Source organism: Pleurodeles waltl, chromosome 5 (genome assembly GCF_031143425.1).
Source record: "Pleurodeles waltl isolate 20211129_DDA chromosome 5, aPleWal1.hap1.20221129, whole genome shotgun sequence".
NCBI lineage: Eukaryota > Metazoa > Chordata > Amphibia > Caudata > Salamandridae > Pleurodeles > Pleurodeles waltl.
In genome coordinates, this window is record NC_090444.1 from 151,964,576 (window position 1) to 151,986,165 (window position 21,590).

At 46.1% G+C, this 21,590-nt stretch overlaps 1 protein-coding gene across 3 annotated transcripts in view; it reads left to right on the forward strand.

The window, feature by feature from the left end:
* The window catches only part of WDR26 (WD repeat domain 26), a 569,671-nt gene that overhangs the window by 269,545 nt on the left and 278,536 nt on the right, over positions 1 to 21,590 (forward strand). For all 3 annotated transcript variants that reach the window (XM_069233823.1, XM_069233822.1, XM_069233824.1), the window contains one exon: positions 7,532 to 7,670. In XM_069233823.1, coding sequence (XP_069089924.1) covers positions 7,532 to 7,670 — 139 coding nt within the window. The remainder of the gene's footprint in view (positions 1 to 7,531; positions 7,671 to 21,590) is intronic.

Consider the following 21,590-nt stretch of genomic DNA (forward strand, 5'->3'; position numbering starts at 1 on the left):
TTGCTGGATACCAGCCAGAGCAAAGAATTCACCTCGCAAGAAAGGCAAACAAAAATTCAACAGTGAACATGCAAATGAAGATGTATATTCAAACAGACTTTTTCAAGTTATTCCTCTGAATGCTGTCCTTGCATCAAACTGATTTCAAATTGCCACCATCATACGTGACCATTGCTAGAGTAGTTGGACAACCAATAGTCACAAACCCAAGGGCCATTCAACATATGGATTATTCTGCGCGCACCAGTGCATGGCTGTGATCATGCTCAGAGTGAAACTATCCAAGGGTCTAGCATTTCTTGTATAAATTTTGGATTATGTGGTAACGAAGGACGCATCCCTGGAAGGATGGGGTGCTCAGCTCCAGGATTTAACAATAAGTGGCAAGTGAAACCACCTTCAGAAGAAAATGCACATAAACCTGTTAGAACTCAAAGCCATAGCTTTGGCCCTAATCTCTATCCTCTCATCATATCAAAATCATCAGTGCTAATCCGCACGGACAGTACCACCAGCATGCACTATATAAACAACCAGAGAGGCACATGCTCTCACCAGTGCTGTCACAACAAGCACAGGAAATGTGGAAATGGGCTCTGCAAACCCAAATAACCCTCAAGACAGAGCTTGTGCCAGGAGGAAACGATGTCCTCTCAGACACATTGAGCAGGACCAATGCCAGCTGTCACGAATGGGAAATTCTGTTCATCTTTGATTGTTGGGGGCAAGCCAAACTGATCTGTTTGCAACAAGAGAATCGGAAATGCCAATTCTCCACAAGCTGGCACCCAGACCCCATTGATCCTGAGATTCCTCAGGAAACTGAAGAGAACCTTGCTGTTCTCCTGATTGCTCCCAAGTGGCCCAGGCAGTTCTGGTTCACAGACCTCCTACTCCTCTTGAAACAAGCTTATATTCAGCTCAAGCCTGTTCCATCTCTACTGACGATGTACCAAAGCCAGGTCCTTTATCTGAACCCGACATCGCTACACTTATCTGCCTGTTTCCGGAGTTCAATGAATTTTCCACACTATTTATTCCTGCAGACTGTAGATAAATCCTTGCTAAGGCCAGGGCAGATACCACAGATACCACAAATAAAGCATACAGATTTAAATGGAAAAATTTCTGTCTATGGTGTCTCAAATCTAAGGTTCACCTTATTGCTTCACCACCAGAGCAACTTCTCCCATATGTGTTTCATTTGCCAAAATCCAGCATAACCCCCTCTTCCATCACAGTGCACCATGCAGCTATTTCAAGATTTAAAACATCGAATAACACACCCCTGCTTTGGTGTAGCAGGATAATGTAACAATTCCTCAAAGGCCTCTTCAGGCTGTTTCCTCCTGTAAAGATACCATCCCAGAGAAATCTTTACGTACATTGAACATCAAAAGATGTATCAAATTCTGCTTACACAGAACTCCTCAAATCCACAGAGCGGATCAGTTATTTGTGACCTATGGAAACCCAGGAATGGGATTACCAGTTTCTACACAGAGCATAGCTAAATGGATTGCAGCAACTATCCAATTCTGTCACAGGCAAGCTGGAAAACAGTTAACAAGCAAAGTCCATTTGTTTTGTTTGTAGTGAATGTAGCAGTCAAGCAGATCTTGTTTCATGCTTGGCGCTAGTTTGTAATAAATGTTGAAATTAGTTTATTTTTGTCTTTGGATACTGGTATTACACATACACACACACACACACGTCCAAAGTCCAGATGTGGAACTTTGGTTTCTGACATAATAATAATCTTATATAGGTTAGCCAGCTGTCTAAAATCTTCAACCATGACCTTTCGTACCAGACCAATATATTTTTTTTTTTATCTTTAACTTGCTCTTGCACAGGTTTGGTGTTTCTGCCTAATGAATATAGGTAGGGCACAACTTTGACAGTATGTATTTTGCATATTTTGGTGTACTTTGTGCTTTTAAACTAGACTTGTCAAAATGGTGGCAGTAGCAGTGTAACTTACTTTACGACAGCGTGGTGAAAGCCTGCTACAATGATTCTTTTGGAACAATCACATAGATCTGAATCTTCATAAAGATTAGGTGTAGGGTGTGGTTGTGTGTGTGTTTTTTTTAATTTTTATAATGTTATTCATACTGGCGATAGCCAGTAGGTATTTATAGGTAGGACCAACTTCTCCCATAAGTGAAACGTTTTTTGTATTGCTAATAACTTTGGTTCTTTTTGGCTAATCTTCACAATTTTCAAAACTAGTATGCAAGTTAATTCAGCTGCTGTCTGGAAAGTTTCAGTGTGATTAGTCAAGCAGGGGCTGAGGAAAAAGAGGAAGGGGTTCCTTCCCAGAAAGCTTTTTCTCCATTCTGTTTCTATCAGGATTTTGCAGTTTTTAGTAATGGCTACTGCCCGAACCGCTGAAAGGAATGACACCAAATGTGGTAGGAAGGTAAATCTTGGTCCGCAGATCATGCTTTTCATTATTTTGCTGTTAAACTGTTCAGTAGTTTGTTATTAAAGTGAGCGAATATTACTATCTAAGGACACAGATCTGCGGATACCAGCAGATGCAAGCAAAAAAGAAGGCCTTGATTGTCTGGCCAGAACCTGAAAGTTGTGTCCCAGTTTTGTTTCTTGTCTGGGCCAGAGGATGAAACTTAACAAAAACACACATAAGTGGTCAAAATAGAGGTATCCTGGCCCCATAGAGCACATTTAAGGGTCTCTAAGGAACCTCTCATAGGCCCAAAAGTGTGAAATCTTTGGTTTAATTTTTGTTAAATTAATTTATTTTTTGGGGTCGGTGTGTGCTGCAGTGGTTTTATTAATCTGTTTTTTCTATATATCTTACATTAAAAAAAAAAATTTAAAAAAAAAGCAAAGGCTACATAGACATTTTAGTTAGGTTCACGTTTTACATGCACAAAACCACAAATTCACCAATTATAGTTATGGTTTCTTCAAATAAGTATAACTCATGCCGGAAAGTAACTTTAGGCCATGAGTTAATAAGTAAGTATAACTGTAACTGCTGAACTTTCTTTAGTTTCATGTGGGTAAAACATGAACTTAACTATGATATCCCTGTAACTTTTTTTTTTGGGTGAAAATCTACTTTAGATTGACTGCCAGTGACTTTTCCTGCTTCCACTTATGCCCTATACATATGATACTTAATGAGATGTTAAAAAATGTGCTGCAGGGCCTATTTGTGAAGTGGTCTCCAGATATTAGGGCTATAAAATCGGGAATCTTTAATTTTATTACTTCTTAGGATGGGATTCCGATAACTTGGTATTTGGGGGGCCCATCCCTCGTAGGGATGGGGTCTCCAAAAAGGGTAAAATGAAGAGCTTCCTACCACATTGTCCCCACCCACCCCCCAAAGGAGTATGTAGACGTAGGCCTTTTCTGGAATTATCCATGCAAGCATTTTAGAGTCTTCTGCCGAATGGGGTTTTCAGTCTTTGATGCGTAGACATGTGAGGAATGCATGCCTGCTTTTGCATTGGTAGTCATTAGAATTGACCTTATGTTTCAAGCAGCTGAAATGAAATCTCTTCACCGAGTCTACTGAAATAAGATGCTCATTCCAAGCTGGCTTAATGACTCTTAGAACACTGAAAGGCAGTTTGTGAAAACAAGCCTGGAGACTGTAAGTTATTGTGGTATTAGCCACTGGATCTCTATGGATTGGCGCTCTGCAGATACCACAAGTTTTTCTGTTAACATGCAGGTCACATTAATAGCCCGCAACTGTTCATAAAGAAAGCAGAACATTTTCTGAGGTGTTCAATCAGAGTTAATACCTGCGCACTGCGATTGTCCACTCTAGCCTGAATTTTCCACCAACAGAACAGATAAGTTTGCAGCTATAACCAATCATCCAATAAGCTTGGAGAAATTATACAAACCCGAAGCTATCTCTCGTGCCTTAGCCATATTTTATGCACACAGGTTGTGGTGTTTGTCTAAGTTGTGCACTTCCTCCATCAAAGCTAAAACCACTTTAGTACCTTGATAAGGTGGTATCACAATTCCCATGTTGGTTCCTTCTACTCTTAGTGTGAGTGGATTACTTCAGGCCAGTGGGTCCTTCAGTTTATAATTGGAGGAATTCTCTCCCTTTCCGCAAGAGGATGCCATTGTCCTGTTCCTTCCACCCACACAAATCTCTTGATCAAGATAGATTCTACCTTGCAAAAATGGGTGAGTATGCTTGCAACAATGGTATGTGGAAGGTTGCCACTACAGATACTTCAATATGTCTCCAGTATAGGGAGTTGGGCCCCATTTTGGATCAGAGATCCATATACAAGTTTGAGAAAACAAATTAGAGATTGTAACCTCCAGCAGACCATTTGGGTCATTCAGGCACTTTAAGAGCAGGACTTGTTGGTTTTCCTATATTTACAGTATGTATATTTTTGTCCCCATATATCTATACAACTGGAAGTTCCCATGTATCATGGTGAGGGAAACATTGCTAGTTTGCATAAAATAATTGCATATGATAACTGCAATCTTTTATCTGCAGCACAAGTTGTCATTAATCTCATGGTTGTAACCCACACTCCAAGCCAAGTGATGCATGTTTAGTGGTATCAAGATCACTGGATGATTGAAGGCAGGTTCCTTTGACTAGCATCTGAGTATTTATACAGTTCGGTCATCCTTATGAAAGCTTCTATTTTTATCTCAACGAGAACTAATATTCTTTAATGGCATCTTGGAGAATTGTTTATTTGGCCATCCTTCACTACCCCTAAAAAAATTGAGTACATTCACCACATGTTTACCCAATTATTAACCTACTCACCATAATTGTTTACCTCCGATTCCTTGAGCTTAGTTATAAGGGAAGCGACCACAGTGCAAGTATGTGCTGCAGTTGAAATTATTTTTCGGCAGACTCATGGACATGGTCCAGACCACTCCTGACTGGGTTGTAATTTAAAGTTGGTGGAAGGAACTGTCTGGCACATCATCTGAGGAAAGAATCTTTCAGGCACATCACTTCTGCGTTGGGTGCGTAGTGGCACCTGGGCTACAGCGCCATCTGTGTCCTGTGGTCAACTTGCTGGGACTAACTATGGAACCAGACCTCATTGATCTTTCTTATCTTGAAATAAGGGAAAGCACTGCCAAACCTTCAGTAATCATTCAGCAATCTAGCCCCAGCTCTAGCTCATAATTTAAGAGAAGGGGGAGAGTCCTTACAAGGAAATTATGTGTAAGTCTATAATACATAGCCAAAGGAATTGGTGTCAACAGATCATCTTTTAGGGAACCTGATTTCTAAAGCAGACTTCCTCAGCGGCAGATCAGAGTGCAGCGCTAATGGCGCTTAGTACCAAACGTACTCTGAGAAATCATCAAGATTTGGGATTTACAGAAGTAGATTGGTTTGCGACCCATGCCAACAGGAGATGCCCTAAACTGGGCCATACAATATCTAGGTCTGTTGACTCTGCATAGCACCACCGTGGCTCTGCTGATGAGTGGATCTCTCGCAGTAAAATGGGACTGTCCTGCATACTGAAGTTGTTTGCCTGGTATTTAAGAAGCTTCATACCAAATACAAATAATCGAAAATACCCAAACACTTTAGTGAACCTCCCTCTCATAGGTGTCAAGTCTATTAATAAGAGTCCTTGCATCACTAACAGCATGGTGATATCAGCACCTGCCTTAACAGACAATTGAGTTGAGGAGAGGCAGTGAATGCCTCCACCATAAAATTAGCTCTGTGAGACAGACAACTTCTAGATCATGCTTGGGGGAGAATATATGTGTGTTGAAAGAGGGGAAGAGGTCTCAGACTATGAGGACTTTGACTCTGGTGAGGATATGTCTCATTGCAGTGCTCCCCTGTTACTCGAGAGACTATAATAGCCACTCTGCACCAATTCGGTTTTACACAAAAGTAAGCCTCTGAGTGAATCGACTTGTCAAAGCTGTTGGCTGCTATTATCACAATAACTGTACATAGAAAGGAAATACAGGAAGTCTATGTTACGGTAATCCATGTTTGTACCCACCAACTCACTAAGACTTCTGTGAGAAGGAACCAAAAGTAAGTAGAACGTGAGCATTGTTAATATCTCAGCGCCCTTCACACCAACATGAACACTAAAACCACCAGCATTGAGACTTCAATCGTAACAGTGGATGCAAAGGAGAAGTGACTTTTCAGGAGCGCCTGTGGGTGGAAAACATAATGATATGACTTCCCTGGAAAGGTTGCTCTCCTCCACTGCAGGGAGAGGGGGAGGGGTTGGTGTTCAGTAAATTCTGTGCCGTATTGAGCATATAATAATCTATAAAGGCCACCAATCTAGGACTGGTGAAGGTTATATGTCACAAGTATTAAATGACAATATGTGCAAGATTGTGCTCAGTCTGGTAGTGTGGCTTCTGTGGGTTTGACATCTTTTATCACATGTTGACATTTGTTACAGAGAGATGTGTTGCACACCTTAGTAAGAAGACTACCGCTAAAAGTCTGCCTATAAGACTGGAATTGACCATTTGTAAAGCCAAGCCACGCTCTGTTACCCAGTCAACTTTACATACAGCTATGCAGGGTTGGGCTTTGTTTTTTTTCATGTAGAGGCGTAGAGTGCTTGGGCTGTAGTATATTAATAAACTGAGATTCTTTGGAGAGCCGTACGGATTATCTGTTTTCTCTTCACCCATCTAGGTCTCAGACGTGTTGAAATATACACTAAAAATGTAAATAGAACTAACTGCACTCTAACCATAGGTGGTCTATATAATACTGCATTATTAACACTTATCTGTTTACAGTGCCTTGTGAGCTGGGGGGACAATTTTTAAGTATGTTGAAGTTCCTATTGAGAGTTTGCAGTAAAAAGGACATAATCCTAAATTGCAAAAATTGTAAGTGATGACAGTTTACCTGTACTGTGTCCATCTAATCGCTGAACACAGCCAAAAGGGCAAGCAATCATTCATGTGTGTTTGAGGGGCTCCCTAAACAATATTTACCTACATGTTAACTCTTTGAAACAATCTTATGTCCTGTAACATGTGTAAGGCTCATTAACTATTGTTACTCCTCAGCTAGGTTTGCATTCTATATAAACCACTGCATACATGCTTACTAATGTCACTGTTTTCTAATGGCTGTTTCTGTAGGGTTTTATCCACTAAGCCTGAAGTGAAGGTGTATCTGTTTGCTTCTCTGTCACCCTAGCATTAGGATTAGGAATTATCTTTCTTAAGCATTCTTTTCCAAAAGACTAAGGGCAGACCCACATTTCAGCACATTGTAGGCACTAGAACTATGAAATGTACTGCTAATTTTAAAATATGTTTTTATATATGTCTTTGCACAAGAGATCTTTAATACCTTTTGCAAATTGCCTGAACGTATTTGCAATAACCAAGTAATAACTCTTATACTGCCTTTTCTGGCTCACGTTGACTGTACCCAAAACTGGAAACATTTGATTAATTTGTTTAATAAATATCACCTTGTGATATGTTGTGGTGTGTTTTAATTTTAAATTTGGCTTTATCCTCCACCTAGGAAACAATTTCCATGTTATACCCAACAAATTTTGACAGAGCACTGCAACGAAGTGTGGTTCTGTAAATTTTCTAATGATGGCACAAAGCTAGCAACTGGCTCAAAGGACACAACAGTTATTATCTGGCAAGTTGACCCAGTAAGTATTTAGATTTTGTTTTCTAATTTGACAAAGTATATGGCAAATATCTGCACTGACTATAAACTGTTTTTCCACCAACTCTTCTGTTTGTATGTATGTTTGACGCCAACACTGAATGCATCTCCCTGCTCGCCATTGAATCTGAACACTGCGTCTTCCTGGGAGACCTCAATTACCACCAGGACGACCCCACTGACACAAAATTCACTGACCTACTGGAAAGACTAAACAATATCGGCCTCAAGCAGCTGGTCACAGACCCCATGCACTCAGCAGGACACATGCTGGACCCCATCTTCATGTCTAGCAACAGAATCGGCTACAGCCACACCATGGAACTCACTAGGTCGGACCACTATATCGTACACTTCACACTTGCCAGATCCCCGCATTGCCCCCCCCATCCGGCACAGCACTTCCTCCTGCGGTAGTACCAAGGTCACTCAGCACCTATGGACAGACGACTTCAGCACCTTACAGCCCAACATCAACAGCACTGCCGACCTGGTCGCCCCTGCCAAACCAGCCAAGACCCACAGAACCACCAAAAAACCCAGCCCATACACCCCGAAACTCCGCTAATCAAAATACAGGTGCAAACAACTGGAGAGAAGATGGTGCACCAGCAAGAACCACGCCAACTGAGCCACCTTCAAAATGTCCCTCAACGACTAAGACCACCAGATCAAAGCTGCAAAAAAGAGGTCCTAACCCGCTGGATCGAGAACAGCACCAACCAAACTAAGGAACTTCACCATCCTGCACACCCCCCCCTCCCCCCCCCCCCCCACCCCAAAAGAACTCTGCAATTCCCACTTCCCCAATAATATAGAAACCATCTACAGTAACTTCGATCCCCCAACACTCTGACTTTCCCAGCATCCTATCAACCTCCACCGCCAACCACACACTCACCACATGGGGACAACTTGGCATGCCATCACACTCATGAGCTCCATCCACTCAGGAGCACCCATTGACCTCTGCCCCCACAGGATCTTCAACCTCTGAAGAAACCAGATCAGCTGCCAGCTCATCACCATCCTCAATGCCTCGTTAACTACGGCCACTTTTCCAGAATCCTGGAAACATGCTGAGATCAGATCCTTCTTCACAAAGCCCTCTGCAGACCCCAGCAAGCTCCAGAACTACCACCCGATCTCTCAGCTCTTGTTCTCCACCAAAGTCCTGGAGAAAGGTCATCAACCTCCAACTCGCCAAACACCTGGAGAGAAACAACCTGCTAGACTCTTCCCAATCAGGCTTCAAGGCCAATCGCAGCACCTAGAAAGCTCTGATCGCCACAACAGACGACATCCGTGCCCTGCTCGACAGAGGAGAAGCAACCGCCCTGATCCTGCTTGACCTCTCCGCTGCCTTCAACATTCTCCCACCACACACTGATCAACTGACTACTCAAGATTAGGATAAGAGACAGTGTGCTCAGATGGATGGCATACTTCTTCACAGGGCGCACCTAGAGAGTCTGCCTCCCCTGCTTAACCTCATAGGCCAAGCACACCATCTGCGGCATCCCCCAAAGCTCCTCCCTCAGTTCAACACTCTTCAGCATCTACATGATACCACAGACATTGTGAGATCGCACAAAATCTCCTACCCTGACTACACTCAGCTTGTCCTCACTATCAACAGACCCCCCCGCCTTCCCCTCTCCCCCCCCCCCCCAAAATGAAGACCAGCTTTCACATCTGTATGAAGAACATAGTCTCCTGGATGGACAAAATGTAGGTTCTGATCTTCAGCAGACACTCAACTTTCTGGAATGACTCCTGATGGCCAGCAGAGCTCGGACCCACCCCCCACACCGAATGATCATGCCTGCAACATCGGCATCATTCTCGACCGTGAACTCTCCATGAAACGCCAGGTCAACGCAGTTTCCTCAGCCAGCTTCCACACGCTCTGTAAGATCTTTAGGTGGTTCCCCATTGGCACGAGTAAGACAGTGACTCAGGCCCTCATCACCAGCTGACTGGAATACGGCAACACACTCTACATAGGCACCACCACCAAAGGTATGCAAAGACTCCACACGATCCAGAACACAGCTGCCACACTGATCTTCAGCCTGCCCAAGAGAACCCATATCACCCAGCACCTCCATTGGCTCCTGATCCAGAAAAGATGCCCCTTCAAGCTCCTGACCCATGCCTACAAAGCCGTCCATAACCAAGGACCTGCCTACCTGAACCACTGCTTTCATGTCCTCCAACTGACCAGGAACCTCTGCTCGGTACACATCGCCCTTCCAAAGATGCCACGCATATGCCGCTGCTGCACGGGAGGACGCTCCTTCTCCCACCGCACCTTCAATGACTGGAACGCCCTCCCCCTCCGCCTGCCCCCTTGCAGACCCACTTCAGAAGGGGACTGAAAACCTGGCTTATCGAATGAACACCTGCAGCAAGTGCCCTGATACCCACTCAGGTGACACGCTATTCTACACAAATAACATCTGATTGATTGTATTAATTGGTCTGGGTTGAAAATACATGTTACAATTTGTGCTTTAAAGATTGCTAGTCTTATGTGAGGCATATCCATTCAGTCCTGAGGTGATCAGTGCACATTGGACAGTGTCTGTGGAAAATATGGTCAGTTACCACTGATGCAACAGGCCACCCATACTGTCACCCTTTAATTCCTTAACTGTTACTTCCTTAAGGCACTTGTTTGTCCAGAGATGGCAAGATGGAGTGGGAGCTACTCTAGTAGGGACTAATGGGCTAAAGCTTAGGACCCAGCTTAATACAGTAACAAATTCCGTGTCCAGTCAGTTATTTACAGCAAGGTCAAAATGGCAGTTAAGTTTACAGTTCATCGGGGTTGGACGGGTGTCATAGCTTTGCCGGCAGCCAAGATGGCTTTTAAACAAGGAGCTTTGCATCCTGGCTTGCTACTTTGCAGTGGAAACATGCCACTCTGGTGCCCATGATTAAGTAAACATGACTGCGAATTGTTCTTATAGAATAGCGCGTTCTATGATACACTGTCATGGGCTGCGCGTGAAGGTGAGCCTCTGAGGCCTGGCTAACGACAGGAGCCACCAGTCGGACTGAGGCCACCCTCACGCTTGGCTGACATTAGACGGCATCTGTCTGGGCTGTGGTGCAGACAATTGATGGTGGAGTCTGCGTAGATTAGCAGAGAATCTTGTGATGTACCTCAGATTCACCCTCAATGTTCTGAGTTCATGCTGGGGGTCCAGCCTGTATGGATGACTCGCCTGACTCACTTTTATTAATGGGTGCAGCCCTTATTGGGTAGGAGACCAGTACAGTTGCATTGGGGCTCCTGTGCGGTTAAGTGGGAACTGTTTGGTGGGTGCCAGTCCAGAAGAGTAGAAGACAGGGGTAATCCTACTGCTTACCCACTTGGTACTGTTTACGAAAGCCTAATGGACCTGACTCAGTGGATTAAACCTGAGTGCAGTATCCCTGCAACTGCCATGGGCAAAAGAGATCAAAAGCAGGATAAACTGGGATTTCAACAGCACAGACTTCTAAGACAAGTAGTGAACATACAAGATGCTGTAAAAGGTACTACAGATTTGGGGTTTCCGTGTCCCAGAAGAGAAACTGAAGCCATATTGCTGCACTTGAACGTTAGCCTCAACTCAGACTCCAAAAGTAACGCAGTGAAAACCCATCTTGACTGTCTCACAGAAAGCCAAAATGTATGGCTGGATGAAGTGAAGCGATGGATCTCCGACCTCGAGGATGACTTCTTGACAACTTAATAACAACCATTGTGAATGGCAAAACAACTTAATGGGATAACTGCTAAGAAAAGATTTGGAGGTATGCTCACAGTGTAATGATATTGGGGTTTGTAGGAGTGGCAGAGTCACCAACAAGGGGTGTACTGCTACCTTCAAAGAGACCCTGCTGACTGAGCGTTTTGTCCAAGCTGCCTCCTTAGAGCCATTTCTGGTGTCCCTAGCCCACTGAGTGTGCTCCTTACCCCTGGCCTGCAATACAGTTTCAGGGACCATGATGCAGCCCTTAACATGTTGCTTGAGGAGGGTTCACTGCAGTACTATGTAAATAATCACACTTGACTTCTACTGTGCCAGAGGCCAGAGGCCAGACACAGGTTTGCAGTGTTAAAGCACTGCCCCAGATCGAAAGATATCAAATATACCATAGTGTACCCTGCCAGACTACAGGTTAAACTAGATGGGGGGGGGGGGACACAAAAATATTTTGAATAATGTGATGGACTCCTGTAAGAGATATGCCAATCTAAGAAAACTGCTGCAGTACCCAGAGCAGATGTCGACACCCAGTGAATCCCGGCATCAAACAGACTGCTGAACTTATAACCTTTAGATATGTGAGCAGGGGGTTAGAGGTTTAGGGTTGATTGGGCTGTGGATTTACTTTGTGTTTTGAGATAGCTGATTTAGTTAAAAGTTGAATACCAGATCCCTGTTTTTCTACAGAAATGTTCCAAGTTGCTACTGAGCGGAACAAACCTAAGCTCCATAGAACATGGATGCTTTCTGGTATGCAATGCCTCCTGAATGTGTAGTACAGTTACTTCATTTTTTCTTTTTCTTTTTTTTTTTTAGGTTTCTTTTTGGGACTATTGGCACTTATAGTTGGGGAATACGTTTTGGGGGTTCGGGTTTTGGTAAATGTACTAAGAGCCATGGAGCAAATTGACTGACCATACACCCAGAATTATGGCCTGCCTCAAAAAGACAGACATTATTATTCTGGAACATTATGAGTTTGAATTATCCTCATAAAAAGCAGAGTCCTGGATAGATGCAATACTGACCTTAGCTATGCTCCATGAGGCCCCTCGCTCCACGGCGACTTAGTCATTTTGCCATGAGTTTGGGTAACCACATTGTTCTCTTCCTACATCTAATATTACCAAGGAGTGCGTATACTTATATGCAATAACATAGATTTTGTAGCTTGCATGGCTGTAGATACACATGCTCTGCATACTCATGCCATCTACTGTTGGTCTCAGACGTTTGTAACTTGTTTGTGACTCAAAAAACGTCTTTGAAGACAAGGTTTAGTGACCTCCTTTGGTTGGTAATGTGCATGAGAATCTCCTCCGTTGTTAGACTTTTTTTTTTTCCCCCACGGCTGTTTGGTTGGACATTTACCAATTGAGCTTCTGCACTACGACTTTGTGCTCATCATCAGGCTTCTTTGGTCCATTCTGTCTCATTGGCACGGAAATTCCTTTCAACCTACATATTTCTACTGGTCTTAGTGTGTGCCTGGTATCTAAGCCTTTCACTGGGGCCTTGCGTCCTCGACTTTGGGGCTTTCATGACAAAAATGTGAGGCATGGAAAGGCCACCCTTTCAGTACTGTACCCTGTGTCACTTCAACTACCCTTGGATCAACAGCCGCCAGCTCTGTAACCTGTGCCTCTCCCCTGATCACTACATCGCCTGTCAAGCTTTCCTCAACTTCTCTCTGAAGAAAGCTTTGTGATACCGACATGACTGGAGGCTGGCTCGCCAGGGAATGAAACAAGAAGAAAACACTCTGAACATTTTCAGAGAAAGAGACCTCAAAGTGTTGAAAGTCAGGCAGTCCAGAGCCCGCCCATCCAGTAAAGTCCCAAGGTCATCTTGCAGTCCGATTCGGAGGAGCAACAGAACTCGCAGGCTCAGCAGTAGCCGAGGACTTTTGACTGATTACAGTATCACACCCCACAGCTGTGCACTGACACTGCACTGGCCGAGCACCGCCCCAGCAGGGATCTGATGTTGAGCCCAGAATCTCTGCCTCAGGTCCACTACTGTCTTTGGGCCATGGTCAGCACGGGAAAGATCTCAAAGCTGATCCCTCCGCTGCTGAAGGCCTAGCCCAGGTCATAGTCATCCTCTGTTCCTGCTCAGCTCAGTAGCCTCAATCTGCATCAAGAGTCAACTAGCCCACTTTCTGCACATCCTCCTTCTTCCCCTTTTAACCTCCCCACATACAAAGCCTTCACCCAACGACCCTCCCTTCAAGACCACTTTCTCAAACTTGCCCACCTCTTACAAATGGCAACAGCAGCAAACAGATCAAGATTTCTCTAGAGAGGGTTAGAGATGGTAACACTAGAGGCAGCAGCAAAGGAGGGACAAGCAAAGGAGCTGCCTCCACAAACAGTGATTCTCTCTCACACTACACCGGTTTGGGGGAAGATAGTAGGAGTTTCTCCCACTGTGGGAGAGATAATACCTCCGACCAAGGGGGCCTCTCCATCTTACAACACACTTACTATCTAGAGCCGACTGCATCTCTCACAAACATCCCACCCCGCAGACCCTCCTTTTCAAAAGAACATCAGTGCATCCTTCAAGAAGAGATGGAGATGCGTATTCTCAAGGGATTAATTGAAACTGTGCTGCCACACCAGCTTGGCAACGGAGTGTACTCCCTATCTTTCCTGATACCAAAAAAGATGAATCCCCAAGGCCTATACTCTGCCTCAGGCAGCTCACCCGAGTACATTCTGACAGAACATTTTCATATGAACACTACAAGATATCGTCCCTCTGCTGCAAGAAGGTGACTTCATGGCCGCTCTTAATCTGAAGGATGTATATCTCCACATACTCATCCATCCTGCTCACTGCTGCTACTGTTAATGCCTGGCTTTGGTAGCCACTCATTTCAGAAGGCAGGATGATTAGATGACAAAGTGTAGATGAGTAAACTGTCTTTCCCACACTCAAACTGCTCCACAATCTGGGCTTCAGGATAAACACAGTTAAGTCTCATCTTCAAGTCCTCCAGTTCTAGCCTTTCCAGGGTGCAGTGCTTGATACTGTCACCAGGAAAGCTTACTCCAGCCAAGCACAGGTCCAGACTTTAGAACTATTAGTGCCTCTTTTTCAGCCACATCGCCACCTGACTGTCAGAACAATAATGTACCTCCTGGGCATGATGGTCTCTTGCATACCCATAGTTACCCACACAGGATTACATAGTCATCCTCTAAAAGAGTGCGTAGCAGCACAATGGTCACAAGTGGAGGGTCAATGGTAAGATCTCATGTTTATACGACAAGTACCCATCGTCCTCTGCAGTGGTGGAACAACCTGTTGCAGGACCGTCCCTTTCTAGACCCAGTCCTACAGTTGACCAACAATACGGATGCCTCCTGTTCAGGTTGGTGGTGCATTTGCAGCAAATGACCATGCAGGGTATGTGTATGCCCACACCAACAGGGCTTCCACGTAAATTGCCTACAGCTATTGGCCCTCCAGTTAGAACCTAAATCCTTTTTATGCCAGGTTCAACACAAAGTAGTCCTTACATGGCTGTCATGTTGTCTAGTCTTTGTATTGCTTTCAAAAACAGGGAGGCTCACTCTCTCCTCAGCTGTCAACCATGGTGATAGCATTTGGCAGTGGGCACTTGACCACAAGATACATCTGCAAGGGAAGTAGTTACCAGGAGTAGGTGGTAACTTTGCAGGCATGCTGAGCAGGATGCAGCAACAAGTTCACAAGTGGTATCTTCATCCACAAGTCCTACTTCTCTTCTTGCATTGTTGGGGCTTTTTCACCACCACTAAAGCTTCACCTCCAGGTTCCCATACCCCGCAGTCCATTGGCAATGCTCTAGATGAACTGGTCAGGAATACTTGCCTACACTTCTCCCACTCTCCTACTCTCTCCGTATTTGCTTCGGAAGGTTTGGCAAACATCCCTCATTCTCATCTTGGTGGTTCCCGCATGGGCCAGATAACCCTGGTTAACGACCAGCGCTGTCTGTAGTTCCCCAGGTAAAGCTTCCTAACAGGCCTGATCTTCTCGGATAGAACCACACGCAATCTGGCATCCAAACCCCAGGCAACTCAATCTAACGATCTGACTTCTGAGATCCTAGAGTTCGATCATCTTAATCTACCTCAATAATGTATTTCTATTCTTAGAGCCAAGTAGAACCACCATACAAGCCTATTAGGTGGCTAAGGCGGAATGGTTTGTCCACTATCGCCTGCCATAGCACAGGTCCACTCAAACCCACTGTTTAGGGTTTAGTTTGCTGCCTTCTTAATCTCTGGAAATCAAGCTTGGCTTACACTTCCATACGCTTTCATCAAGGCGCAATTGCTGCTTACTTGTAAAACAGGGAGCATAGTTTGTTGTTTAGGGTCCCCATCACTATGGCTTTCATGGAAAGTCTCAAAAGAGTTCTTTCCCAAAGTAGCTCCTGCTGCTGGCTGGAACCTTAGTATTGTCCTTACCTGGCTCATGGGCCCTCCATTGAACCTTTATACTTGTGTACATTACATTTCGTGTCCTGGAAGCTTGCCTTCCTCGTTGCTATCACATCTTTAAAGTGTGTTGGGAAAGAACCAGCACTTATCCTGGAAAAGCCATACTTTCAAGTTCAAGCAGACAGAATTTTCTTAAGAACCAACCTAAAGTTCTTCCCAAAGGTGGTATCCCCCTTTCTTCTCAATCAGACTATTTAGATTCCAGTTTCCTCCCGCAGCTTGAACTCTAACAGAGAGGGCCCTCCATACCCTGGATGTTAAGCGTGCCCTCATGTACTTCATTGATAGTTTCTGTCCATTTAGTAAAACACGACATAAAGGACATGTGCTGCCCAAGGCAGACATATATCCAGGTGCATTGTCATATGTATCCAAATGTGCTGCATTAAGGCTAAAAGAAAGTTGCCCACTCCACCACTACTGTCCACTTGCAAGAAGGGTGCCTCTATAGCTTTCCTTGTCAGTATTCCCATAGCTGACGTATATAAAGCAGCTATACGGTCCACTCCACACACATTCACCAGACAGTACTGCGTGGATTTCCCTACATGCCAACAAGTGAAGGTTGGCCAAGCTGTTCTATGAAATCCTTTTTCAGTCCTCTGCAACATCCTCTGGCTAGCCTCCTCTTAGAAGGGTACTGCTTTACAGTCAGCAGCCGTGCCTGTCATGAATGAAACCTGCTACTAACCCTGTACACATCTGATCTGATAGACTTTTAGCTGCAGATTCCGTATCTCTTGAATTATTCCGAGATGTCAGACTGGATCAGAAGGTTTTTCGTGAGCAGTACCTCTACACGCCAGTAGTTTGCGTCGATCTGCTCTGTGTCCATCATTGACATCATCCGCGCCGGAAAGGACATTGCAGTACCTATATAGGTGCCACCCAGGTGTGCTAACGTCAGTTCTTTACTTTCAGCGGCATGCCAGTACTGATCTGAGAGGAACTACTCCTATGTCATTTTTTTACTGTACTTTTTTGACTTTTTGTTTATTTTTTAGGTTTACCTCCTGGTATGTCGAGGATGTTGTCACGCAAGGCAGGTTTTAGGCTCTGCAGATCCTGCCATTGGGCAATTGATCTGATGGATCCACACCTCGTCTATGGTGTTTTGAGCACAACTATGACCTGAGTAGCGCTCCAAATGCGAAGCAATGCATCTGAAGGCTTTGAGTGACCGGTCCCTAGGGCTGATGGCAGGCCGACTTGTGCGACTCTGTGACAGGTCCTGGGACCTTCCCCTCTACCGGGACTCTGACCTGCAGTCATCATTGTCTCACTCCAAGTCCTCAGAACAATGTGGTAGGTCTAGGCAGAAAAAAGGCAAGAAGTCTAAGTGCTGTTCGACTTCCCCCTCGTCTGTAGACTGAGGGAGTGCCAGGATTCCAGGCCTCTTTCTTTGGAACCTGGGCTTGCTCTGCACCTCTCTGACTTTCTGGGAGCCAGAGCGACCCCCTCCCAACTGAAGGAGTTCGGAGGCAATGTGCCTCATTTTTAGATAGCCTGACCCCATTGGCGTGCCTTTGGGCCCCGTGGAGTCAGAGGTGGCCAAATCTGGTTCTGTGGCGGTGGCTTCAGCCGCCGCTAAACTGGGCCCCCAAGGGGCCACCTCGACCTCCACTGGTGCCAGTCCTGATGCAGACTCCCCTGGCAGCGCTATCCCCATTGTCATCCATGACTCCAACATGGAACCAGATGATTATCACCCAAATTCAACGCAGGTAAGAGCTTTGTCCCCTTGATCAGAACCGGAGCCCTGTTCTGCTGAGCTGGGCCTCTGAGAAGTCTGGGAGAGGTCTCTGGATCCTTTAGAATACCAGTCCTAAGAGGGGGAAATGGACTGGTGTGATGATTTTGGTGAGGCCAGTAGGCTGGACACATCTCCAGATACTGGAGTGCTTTCTCCTCCTACTATGGCTATTGAGGGAGAAGCTTCAGCTAGCTTCGGTGACAGTCAAGACAAATCTCTTGGCATAGGCGCTGTAACCATGAGCTTCCACATCCAAACTCCTGTTCCTGTTCAATGATGCCCTCACGGATGTCCTTTTGGGTTCCTGTTCCAAACACAGCACAGGGGCTCCTGTGAATAAGATAATTTCCTGTAGACATAGCTCTGCACCTGGGACCCAACCTTCCTCACTCAACATCCCACACCTGAAAGCTTGGTCCAAGCCTCAACTTCCCATGGCATGTTACCTACCGCTCCCCCAGATAGAGGATCTAAGAGGCTTGACTCATTTGGTAAGATGTTTTCTTATGCCACTCTGGCATTGTGGACTGTGAACAGTGCATTCCTGGAGGAGGCACCGGCTGTACTCTTTCAAGCAGTTACCATCGGTGTAGGAAGTTGGCTCTGTATGTGCTATTTCAAAGTAAGGAATAGCATGCACAGAGTCCAAGGGTTCCCCTTAGAGGTAAAATAGTGGTAAAAATAGATAATACTAATGCTCTATTTTGTGGTAGTGTGGTCGAGCAGTAGGCTTATCCAAGGAGTAGTGTTAAGCATTTGTTGTACATACACATAGACAATAAATGAGGTACACACACTCAGAGACAAATCCAGCCAATAGGTTTTTATATAGAAAAATATCTTTTCTTAGTTTATTTTAAGAACCACAGGTTCAAATTCTACATGTAATATCTCATTCGAAAGGTATTGCAGGTAAGTACTTTAGGAACTTCAAATCATCAAAATTGCATGTATACTTTTCAAGTTATTGACAAATAGCTGTTTTAAAAGTGGACACTTAGTGCAATTTTCACAGTTCCTAGGGGAGGTAAGTATTTGTTTGGTTAACCAGGTAAGTAAGACACTTACAGGGCTTAGTTCTTGGTCCAAGGTAGCCCACCGTTGGGGGTTCAGAGCAACCCCAAAGTCACCACACCAGCAGCTCAGGGCCGGTCAGGTGCAGAGTTCAAAGTGGTGCCCAAAACGCATAGGCTAGAATGGAGAGAAGGGGGTGCCCCGGTTCCGGTCTGCTTGCAGGTAAGTACCCGCGTCTTCGGAGGGCAGACCAGGGGGGTTTTGTAGGGCACCGGGGGGGACACAAGCCCACACAGAAATTTCACCCTCAGCAGCGCGGGGGCGGCCGGGTGCAGTGTAGAAACAAGCGTCGGGTTTGTAATGGAAGTCAATGGGAGATCTAGGGATCTCTTCAGCGCTGCAGGCAGGCAAGGGGGGGGTTCCTCGGGGAAACCTCCACTTGGTCAAGGGAGAGGGACTCCTGGGGGTCACTCCTCCAGTGAAAGTCCGGTCCTTCAGGTCCTGGGGGCTGCGGGTGCAGGGTCTCTCCCAGGTGTCGGGACTTAGGATTCAAAGAGTCGCGGTCCGGGGAAGCCTCGGGATTCCCTCTGCAGGCGGCGCTGTGGGGGCTCAGGGGGGACAGGTTTTTGTACTCAGTCTTAGAGTAGTCCTGGGGTCCCTCCTGAGGTGTTGGATCGCCACCAGCCGAGTCGGGGTCGCCGGGTGCAGTGTTGCAAGTCTCACGCTTCTTGCGGGGAGCTTGCAGGGTTCTTTAAAGCTGCTGGAAACAAAGTTGCAGCTTTTCTTGGAGCAGGTCCGCTGTCCTCGGGAGTTTCTTGTCTTTTCGAAGCAGGGGCAGTCCTCAGAGGATGTCGAGGTCGCTGGTCCCTTTGGAAGGCGTCGCTGGAGCAGGATCTTTGGAAGGCAGGAGACAGGCCGGTGAGTTTCTGGAGCCAAGGCAGTTGTCGTCTTCTGGTCTTCCTCTGCAGGGGTTTTCAGCTAGGCAGTCCTTCTTCTTGTAGTTGCAGGAATCTAATTTTCTAGGGTTCAGGGTAGCCCTTAAATACTAAATTTAAGGGCGTGTTTAGGTCTGGGGGGTTAGTAGCCAATGGCTACTAGCCCTGAGGGTGGGTACACCCTCTTTGTGCCTCCTCCCAAGGGGAGGGGGTCACAATCCTAACCCTATTGGGGGAATCCTCCATCTGCAAGATGGAGGATTTCTAAAAGTTAGAGTCACTTCAGCTCAGGACACCTTAGGGGCTGTCCTGACTGGCCAGTGACTCCTCCTTGTTGCTTTCTTTGTTCCCTCCAGCCTTGCCGCCAAAAGTGGGGGCCGTGGCCGGAGGGGGCGGGCAACTCCACTAAGCTGGAGTGCCCTGCTGGGCTGTGACAAAGGGGTGAGCCTTTGAGGCTCACCGCCAGGTGTCACAGCTCCTGCCTGGGGGAGGTGTTAGCATCTCCACCCAGTGCAGGCTTTGTTACTGGCCTCAGAGTGACAAAGGCACTCTCCCCATGGGGCCAGCAACATGTCTCTGGTGTGGCAGGCTGCTGGAACTAGTCAGCCTACACAGACAGTCGGTTAAGTTTCAGGGGGCACCTCTAAGGTGCCCTCTGTGGTGTATTTTACAATAAAATGTACACTGGCATCAGTGTGCATTTATTGTGCTGAGAAGTTTGATACCAAACTTCCCAGTTTTCAGTGTAGCCATTATGGTGCTGTGGAGTTCGTGTTTGACAGACTCCCAGACCATATACTCTTATGGCTACCCTGCACTTACAATGTCTAAGGTTTTGTTTAGACACTGTAGGGGTACCATGCTCATGCACTGGTACCCTCACCTATGGTATAGTGCACCCTGCCTTAGGGCTGTAAGGCCTGCTAGAGGGGTGTCTTACCTATACTGCATAGGCAGTGAGAGGCTGGCATGGCACCCTGAGGGGAGTGCCATGTCGACTTACTCGTTTTGTCCTCACTAGCACACACAAGCTGGCAAGCAGTGTGTCTGTGCTGAGTGAGAGGTCTCCAGGGTGGCATAAGACATGCTGCAGCCCTTAGAGACCTTCCTTGGCATCAGGGCCCTTGGTACTAGAAGTACCAGTTACAAGGGACTTATCTGGATGCCAGGGTCTGCCAATTGTGGATACAAAAGTACAGGTTAGGGAAAGAACACTGGTGCTGGGGCCTGGTTAGCAGGCCTCAGCACACTTTCAATTGTAAACATAGCATCAGCAAAGGCAAAAAGTCAGGGGGCAACCATGCCAAGGAGGCATTTCCTTACAATCGGGATAATTAATTGTGGACTTGACACGAGCCGTACGCTAGGAAGAGCAGTTTCCACGACAGTTGTCCTGAGGCGCCACACCTGGCTGAGGATGTCTGGCTTTATGGGGTTTGTCCAAGCTTCCCTTATGGACATGCCCTTCAATGGCACTGGTCTCTTCAGAGACGAGGCAGATTCGGTGCTTGAGCACTTAAAGGATTTTCGAGCTACAGCAGGTCCTTGGGCCTTGCTATGGCCCCCGTATGTCGCTAATCTGCCTTTTGTTCCTTTCGTGGGTATGGAAGGGGCTTCCAACTGTGCCATTTCCTGCTCAGCCACTGTGCTGCGGTGCATGCTTCCCAGCTTCTGCATGGACGAGAGCACAGTACCCACTGACCTTGTGGATCAAGAGGCCAGCACTCTGGTCAGCCTGAACCCTTCCTCCAATCTAAAATAGCCTCTAAACCCTCCTAGTCTGCCTCTTTACCCCCATGGGTGCCCAATGGGCAGCCATCGCCTACCCTACTGGAAGTCCAACTTCAAACAGGCAGTTTTGAAGATCATCCGAAGGGGCTACTCTCTCCCCTTCAAGACTGCCCCTCCTTCCATACCACCATCTCACGACCAGATGACTGA